At 51.1% G+C, this 8,739-nt stretch overlaps 1 protein-coding gene across 33 annotated transcripts in view; it reads right to left on the bottom strand.

Moving 5' to 3' along the window:
* Positions 1-739: 739 nt before the first annotated feature.
* Positions 740-8,739, bottom strand: part of CAMKK2 (calcium/calmodulin dependent protein kinase kinase 2) — a 59,046-nt gene continuing 51,046 nt past the window's right edge. For 16 of the 33 annotated variants that reach the window (XM_001929310.6, XM_021073037.2, XM_021073035.2 and 13 more), the window contains 2 exons: positions 7,153-7,253; positions 740-3,950 (listed from right to left, as the gene is read on the bottom strand). In XM_001929310.6, coding sequence (XP_001929345.1) covers positions 3,878-3,950; positions 7,153-7,253 — 174 coding nt within the window. In that variant the 3' untranslated portion in view covers positions 740-3,877. Of the gene's footprint in view, positions 3,951-6,628; positions 6,672-7,148; positions 8,072-8,739 lie in introns of those variants that run through there. The other 17 variants (XM_021073030.2, XM_021073026.2, XM_084996236.1 and 14 more) reach the window with 4 other exon arrangements.

Raw genomic sequence — 8,739 nt, 5'->3', positions numbered from 1 at the left:
AGTATTTCAATGTTGTGTTCCTGCAGTTGTGGAACAGGAATCTTTCAAACTTCATCTACTGTCCCTTGATAACAAAGAATCGAAGTTCAAAGCCAGTAAAGCAATGCCATGGGCTGGAGCCGCACCTGGGAATGCAGGGAAACCTTAGCCTGCAGTCTGGAAAAAGCGGTTCTAGAACCTCTCTCCAGACTCCATGACAACCGGCAGCTGTCAAGGCTCTGCAAAGCACTGAACCTGCTGACCAATTCAGAGCTCTGGTCAAGCCTGTTTACAGATGATGATCCATAAATGGGGTTAACACTTACCTCATGGGGTGAAGGGTCAGGAAGCTTGCCTGCCCGCAGGATGTGGTCTGTGTGTGACCTTTTAGCACCCATCCTGTAGGTGCTCGCTTGTTTGGTCTCCACCAGAAGAATCCATCTGGCAATGACCTGCCTGCCAGAGCAGTGCTTTGCAAACCTCAGTGTATAGATGAGTGACCTGGGGAGCTTGCTTAGATGGAGCCTAGAAGTCTGTATTTCCAGCCCACTCACAGGTGATGCTGACCTGGGGACCACACTCTCAGTAGTGGGGTACTATGACAGGCTTAAATTAGGGGTTGACTGAGTGCATCTGCCTTGACTTGGGCATTTGATCTCGCTGTCAAGCCTAAGGAAGGAAAACAGACATAAGGCCAGATGACCTGGAAAGGGCTGACTTCATGGAACGACCAACGAAAACATTCCAAAAAGGGCCAGGCTTTGCACCATTTTGCTGTTTATTTCAAGTTTACAGAGAAGCTTAAACATCTGTGGAAAAACACCAAAGGCTTAATATTCTCTTAAGTTCATGTACCTTTTTAGTGATAAATACACAGTATTTAACTTTGTACACCTGATAAAAGGAAAATGCATAGTAGAAAGGATCAGGAATAAAACAGAAGCATCGGGCATGAAATCAGTCACAGAATAGAAAAGTCAGCAGTCCCGCGAAACTCGGCCTGTAAAGCTGAGAGAAGATGAGAATCGACGACCTTGACACTTTCCCTAGCACCTTGGAAGCAAGTGGAGGTCTTGGTTCTTCCCGCCCCCAGGCAATGGGAAGCTCCCCTTTGGAAGATGAGTGAGAGTGACAGGTCGGGCCTGTGTCTCTAAATGCACAGCTATTCGCTTCCTTGCCTTGAAAGGACTTGAGGACGGAGCCCTAACTCACGGGAAAGCCCAGGCCAGTGGGGAGACAGCCTCTCCGGCCCCAAGTGCCAACGAGGGGCTGGATAAGGCTTTATGGGAGCCACTGGCCAGGCTGCAGACTAGATGGGGGAGTGGAACAGGGCAGAAGGAAGATGGGTAGAGGACGTGTGCTTCCTTCAAGGCCACAGGTGGCAGGCCATGTCTTGCTTACATCAAACTGGTCCCATTGATGAGCCAGTGATGGAAGAGGTGGATGGGTATCCTCACCTGGAAAAGCTGCTCATCACAGCTTCTGCCCTTTCCTAACAGAGCTGACTTTGGGGGGAAAAAAAATCAATGTTTGTGCTCTAAGAGTGGAGACGAACCCCAGGAGTCTGTGCTCCAAGGAGCTCTAATGCTTTATGTTACACACCTCCCTGCTTATACTTTTCTCCGTGGGGCAGTTCCTTTCCACAGCTTTCTTTGGTGTTTCTTATTTAAAAAAAAAAAGTAATGAACATAGCCCCCTGCCCCCCCACCCCCACAACAGTTCATGGTGCTGCCTGCTCGCTGGCTTTCCACGCCATGTAATCTTAGCCGGAGAGTTTCATCGTGGGAGAAATGGCGTTGCCCGATGCGGTTGTGTAAACACAGTTCTGCAGAGGCTCTTGCATGCTGCCCGCCCTCCCTGGGCAAGCCACTGCACAGGCCGGGCCAGAGTCCACATAGACAGGCTGGGACTAAGACTAGGGACTGGTTGACAGGAACCACTGCAAGGTGCTTATTGCAAACTAACCAGACCCCACTTGCTCCCAGTAGGGGTGGAGCCTGTAAACTGAAACAAGTCCAAGAGGCAAGAGGAAGTGCTAGGTTACAAACAGAAAGAAAGCAGGCCAGAGGCCCCTGCAGCAGAGGGTGTACCTTTGCTCTTGGAAACCAGCATTCCCTAATTCAGTACTGCTTATGAGAGAGCAAGAGAAGCCTGGCTAAACCACAGTCAAGAGCTTAGGAAGATCTAGGGAGGCCAAGAACACTGGGGCTCTGTGAACGTGCTGGGCAGGAAGGCACCTGGTCTGCTTCTCTGTCTCTCTGCAAAAAGCCCTCCTACCAACACTGAGTAGATAGAAACTACAAAAAAGCACTCCTTCTGAGCCCATGAAAGACCCTGTTTCCCCCAAGCCAGATTCCACAAAGCACTGGGAATTCCCTATTCGAAGTCCTTCCAACTTTCTTCCCCCTAGAACTTCACGCTCACCCACGTGTAGCTCTGGAAGAAATCATACTTGAACTGCAACCAAACTTCCCAACGTCAGTGGAAAGTCAAAAAAGTAAACCTTTTCTTTCCAGACTTTTGGCCACAAAAGGGAACTTCTCGTGCCAAGCTCTGGTTCCCTGGGGCCCTGAGGAGTGCTCTGCGTTTCAATCATCATCTCTCAAAGGGTGCCCTAAAGTTACCGTAGAGATCCCAACAGAGCTTTGCCTGTGAGGAATGGTCATTTGCGTCTCAGCTGAAGGAAAGTACCTCCAATCTGGCCCTCCAGAAACTAGATAAGTGTTTCATTAACAGCAATCAGCTAGTATTTAAGAAGGAAAGAAAACCTTAGCCGTCTCTAGAATACATGGGTTATGAACAAGCAGAGCTGCTAAATATACAGGCATAGCTTTCACTGGCTCTCACATACCTGAAGCCGTGGGATATATCCTGGAAGCTCGAAATGATTTCTGAACTGCTCTAGAGTTCAGACTAGTTAGAGAACTGAACATATTTTTTGTTTGTTTTTACTCCTAAGCCATGTAATGTACATGGAAGTGTAGGATTTCACCCTGAAGTTTTTGTCATTTAACAAGAGACTTACCAGAGCTCCTCAGTCAACTAAGAAAGATTCCAGCTTTGAGCCGATGTCATAAACACTCGTTCAGACCTTTAGAGGGGACCTGTCCCCCCACAACCACCGAATGCCCCTCTGGGGTCGGAAAATCCCCCTCCGGGAAGCTATTAAGCATCAAGCCCTTTCCTGACTACAACTTTACTCATAAAAAATTTGTAAAGTCCTTCTTAGGAGTAAGTTGCAGCGAAGCTCCCTGCAGTTTACTGAGGGCTAGCCCTGTCCTGACTCCTTGAGTCCATGGTTCTAGAAGGTGCCACGGTTTGGAGTTTGAGTTCTGCACCAAGTTACATCCCCCCCTTCAAATGTGGGTGTGGTCTCAGACCGCACCACCAGTTTTCTGTCAGTTTGGGCTGATTTTCACCCCCCCCCCACACACACACACATTCACTTGGTATATCTGACATGATTCTGAGTTCACAAGGAAGGATTTTTGGCATAAAAACGTTTTAAAAAGCAATTGTCCCCAAACGCACGTGGCTTTGGGTCTGCAACTCCTCATACCCGCCCATTCAGCCAGCCAGCGGCCAAGGTCGATGTCATGGAGTCAAGTCTTTTTTTGTTGTTTTGTGTTTTTTGTCCCCTTTAAAACGGTTAAGAAATCAAACAAACGGAAAAAACAACACAGCAACCAGAGATGACGATCAAGGCTCTACACACGTGCTCAGTTTCCGTAGGACATGCTGCTATGGAAACGCAGGGCGCAGCTGCTGAGGTGAGGTGCGGGACATGCGAGGTCGCGGTCCGGCAGCTACTCCATCGCCTCATCCGGCCGCGAAGGAGGTGAGCGTGCACGGGAGCCAGGGGCTGGGGGCCCCCAACTCCCCTCACAGGGGCCGCCTTTCACAAGAGCACTTCCTCCTCCCCCGCGAGGTGCAGCTCGGGGCCCGGAGGGCTGTCTTCGCTGCCTTGCTTCCTGCTCACCGAACAGAAAACCCTCGTTCAGACCCGGGCGGTGCCGGCACGTGACGTCCTGCACCACCTGAATCTTATTTACATCTTTTAGATTCTCTCCCCCTTTTTTTCTTATGTGAAAGTTTCAAAGGAGACGCTATATCCCCTCTGTGAACGGAAACCAGCATCATGTACCAAAAATAGCAAGGAATTATAAAAATAGATGCCAGCCTATCCCCCTAACACCTAAAATCACTGGCACCTGTCACAGGTCAGGTGTGGGCTCCACACTGGGGCCTGTTCCTGAGGGGTTTTGGCAATTCCACGCCCAGTCTTTAGTCAATAAGCTCTTGCAGGGCAGGAACCCAGACCCTTGTCTTCAGTTCCCCAGTGAACTTCTTGGGGGCAGCAAGCAGGACCACCTGACTTGGGCGGGCACAGAGCCAGCCTTCAGGAAGTGGTTGTCAACAGAACTGCCCTCCACATACAGGCCCAAGGGACACTACAGAGGAAAGAAGGGCCCTCATCTTGGCAAAGTGTGATCAGAGTAGAGGAGACGGAGTTGGTGGGAAGTAGGGTCTTCACATCCCCCCAGAGGCCACATCCTAAAGGGCCCCCAGCTAGAGCCTCCTGGGGTGACAGACACGGGCAGCGTGATGGGAGATATGAGGGGAATCCCTAAGGAGGGGCCCAATCCTTTGCCATCATCAAGCAAACACTGCCCCCTCTAAGGGGAGCCGCTAGGCCTGCCACACAGGACTGATCTCTATCATGTACCCCTGGTGGGAAGGGGAACTGCCCTTGCATGAGGGAAAGACAAGCTTGATGTCTGGACGTGCCTAGGAAGAAACTCCTCTTTGTTTAAAAATCACACGCATAGGCTTTTATGTGTCTGCCAAAGAACAAGGGTCAAGTTTCCGGGGAGGGAGCTGTAACTAGATATCCAGTGAGGCCCTCCGTCTCTGCCCTGGAGCTGCCTGCTTGTACTGGCTGCTCTAGCAGCAGGCAGCAGGCAGGCCACGGGTCCAAGGTCTCCAACAACTATGCTGCAAGAGCTCTAGGATGCTGGACCACAGGGACAACTAAAGCATCCCATTCACGGGCTGAGAGCAAGGGCAGGTAGTCCCAGGTGTTTCTGAGACTGCAGGTAAGGGAATAGAGGCAGTAAAGTCCTTCAGGCCAGTCTCAGTCTTTGGTGTCTTGCAACTTTAATCTCATTCAAAATGAAACAGGAGTTCCTGTTGTGGCTCAGAGGTAACGAACCCAACTAGTATCCATGAGGATGTGAGTTTGCTTCCCAGGCTCATTCATTGAGTTAAGGATCCAGTGAGCTGTGGTGTAGGTCACAGACGTGGCTCGGATCTGGCATTGTTGTGGCTGTGGCGTAGGCCAGCAGCTGCAGCTCTGATTCAACCCTTAGCCTGGGAACTTCCATACGCCGAGGGTGCAGCCCCCAAAAAAACAAAAAAGTAAAAAATGAAACAAATGACAGGCTTGGCACAAAATGGGAGGCAAATCCTAAAACCAGGGTTGAAAAGAGAAGGGCCAAGTGAAGGTCAGCCCATACGCTTCATCCTGTCACCCTGTGAGGCTTAACCTGCAGGCAAGGCTGCCCTATCATGCGGCTGCAGGGATGTCTGGGAACATTTTAGCAGGGACCAAGGCAGCCTTCACAGCCTGCCTTTGATTGGCTCTGATGGCTAACTGCCACGTTCCCTGCTCCAGAGAAGCATAAGTAATCCTCAAATAGTTACAGAAACTGAGAGTAGATTCGTGCTGGCTGGGGAATGGGGGAGTTGGATGGTGACAGCTAAGGGCACAGGGTTCCTTCCCAGGCTAATGAAAATGTTCTAGAACTGACTGTGGTGATAGTCGCACAACTCTGTGGATATAGTAAAAACAACTGAATAATATACTCTAAATGGCTGACTTCTATGGCATGTGAATTACAGCTCCATAAAGCGGCTTTGAGAACTGCCTGGAGCCCCCCACTGAGCATGATGCGCTCCGTGGACAGGTATTGGGATTGCTATCCTGCCACAGGGGTGTGGAGAAAAGTAGCAGGAGTGCAAGTATTTTTCATCTCAGACCTGTAGGGATAAAATCTCTCATCTGTCCTGGGAGGCACTGGTACTGCTGAGCGGACTATGTGTTTGGCAGAGAATGGCCACCTCTGGGGAAAAGGCCTGGATCCTCCCCAGAGGCAGGGGAGCCTCACACTCATTTGCAACAGGCTGGAAGACGACTTATTTTTTGGGTCGAGACCCATCTGAGAAGAAAGAGTGGATGCCAGAGAGCCCCTGGGGGAGCCCCAGGGTGCAGCATGCCTGATCTAGGCTCTGACTGCCCACCCACAGCAGGGGCAGCCTCAGCCCAAGAAACAGCCTCAATGCCATTGACGTGCACCGAGCTGATGCAGGCGCCAGACTAGCTCTAAGAACTGGGTGAGCTCACAGGCATTCCGGGTGGAGCGCCATGCACCTGCAGCACCAGCCCACATGCACGACCCACCATTGGGCCAAGCCCCGGATGCTCGTTGTTTTCATCCTGGGTCCAGAGGCCCAAGGTAAGCCTGGGCATAGAGGCCCAGGCTGGGAGGATGGTCAGTCTGGGTATGGTGGGGGGGGGTACCCCGTGCTCTGTAGCTGCCCCCGCCCCCAGGCCCCGGCAGAGGCTAAGGCACAGGCAGGCAGGCGTTACCTTGGGCTCAGACAGGGGCTCACACTCCCTGGTGGATTTTTTGCTGGAATTGCCAGAGGGGAGGGAAAAGGGAAGTGAGAAGGGGACACTTGGGATCCAGGGGGTGCCTGCCCCCACAGACCCTGAACACCAGCTTCGCCAAGCTGCTGCCTGGGCGGCTAGGAGCAGGACATCTCTGTGCTGTGAGACCTGGGTCCCGGGAGCCAGACTGGCCTTGATCACCCATCACGGGACAGGACCCCTCCCATCAAGCATGCGTGCTTTGGGGTCAAAAAGCCTTTCTGGTTGTCAATCACTCTCCCACTCCCTCCAACGTGCAAGTCCCCCTGAGGAAGATAAAAACCTCCCTGTGGATTAGCTATCAGCAAAAGGAGGTGGGCTGAAATCAAAGCCAGCGGCTGCTCTGATTTCCCCAGTGTGCCCTTGGGACTGGTTGCTGGTCTGCACTTCTGTGGCCAAGGGCAGGGGACAGGTCCTCACGGAGCCTCCAGCTCCTGCCCAAGGGAAGGCAGGTGGACACTTACGTGAGCAGGTTTCCGGGCGCTGACAGCGAGCGCTCCTCCCGCCGGCTGCCCTCGAAAGGGTTCCCAAAGGAGCGTTTCCGAATCATGGTCTTCACCAGGATCTGAAGGAAAGAAGAGGAGGCTCGGCCACCTGGGGGAGATCCCAGGCGACAGCAGCCTCATGCTGCTCCCATCTCTCTCTTCCTTTCTCCCCCGGCCCCCTGCCGGCTCCCAAGACTGCTGGCTGATAGCAGGTCTTTGAGAGACACCCGCCCGAGATACAGCGGCCAAAGCCACTGAAGGTGACGGGCCTGCTCCCAAAACCTCCCACCACTCCCTGGCTACCAGCAAGATAAGGTCTGAACTCCGTCTGACATTCAAGGCCTGTCATTATCTTGTCTTGGTCAACTCAGCAGCCAAGGGACTCTGGTCTGGGAGACCAGCACTGTCCCTCCGGTACACATGGTACCATCTGTCTTATCTGGGCCATCGATGTACATGTCCTCCTGGCCCATCAACACACCTCATCTTCAAGGCTGGAGCTTTATTTTCAGTGAAAGCCATCTACAACCACCAACAGGAAACCAACTATTGCTTCTTGGGTATGATTGGGGGGCCGGGTGGGGGCTGGAGCGCTGCACTTTTCTTTGAATTAAAATGTAACTCAAACAGCATAAAATATACCATTTTAAAGTGTACTAATCAAAGTTTTTTAGTATATTCACATCATCACTAATTTCTTTTTTTTTTTTTCTTTTTCTTTTTAAAGAAACTTCCTGCAGCATATGGAAGTTCCCAGGCTAGAGGTCAAATCAGAGCTGCAGCTGCTAGCAGCAGTCACAGCCATGGCAACATCAGATCCAAGATGCATCTGTGACCTGTGCCACAGCTTGTGGCACTGCTGGATCCTTAACCCACTGAGCAAGGCCAGGGATCAAACCTGCATCCTCATGGACACTATGTCAGGTTCTCAACCCACTGACCCACAACAGGAACTCCACTATCTAATTTCAAACATCTTCATTACCCCCCAAAGAAACCCTGCACCCATTAGCAGTCACTCCCCATTCCTTCTCCCCTGCCCCGCCTCTGCCACCCACCAATCTGCTTTCTGTCTGGATGGATTTGTCTATTCTTATCTCATATAAATGGAATCAGACAGTACGTGGTCCTTGAGGTCTGGCTTCTTTCACTCTACATAATGTTCTCAAGGTCCATCCATGTTGTAGCACAAATCCTTGCTTTATTCCTTTTTATGGCCTGGTAATAACCCTTGGTGTGGATACGCCACATCTTGTTTATTCATTCATCCATTTGTGAATATTTGGACTGTTTCCACTTTGGGACTATTGTGAATAGTGCTGCGATGGACATTTGTGTACAAGTTTTTTGTGCAAACATACTTTCCACACAAAATGTTTTCATCCCTAGCCTAGGAACTCCCATATGCTGTGGGTGCAGTCAAAAATAAATTAATTTTATGTGACATGAATTCTACCTCAATTTTTTTTTTCCTGCACCCACAGCCCATGGAAGTTCCTGGGCCAGGAATCGAATCCAAGCCACAGATACCACCTATGTTGGATCCTTAACCCATTGTGCTGGGCC

This window comes from Sus scrofa, chromosome 14 (genome assembly GCF_054392235.1).
Source record: "Sus scrofa isolate SSC_HxYL_T2T_F1_AM1 chromosome 14, Sscrofa_HxYL_maternal_Yorkshire_Landrace_v2.0, whole genome shotgun sequence".
Lineage (NCBI taxonomy): Eukaryota > Metazoa > Chordata > Mammalia > Artiodactyla > Suidae > Sus > Sus scrofa.
The sequence above is the reverse complement of the archived record's forward strand: the minus strand, read 5'-3'. Positions and strand labels throughout refer to the sequence as shown.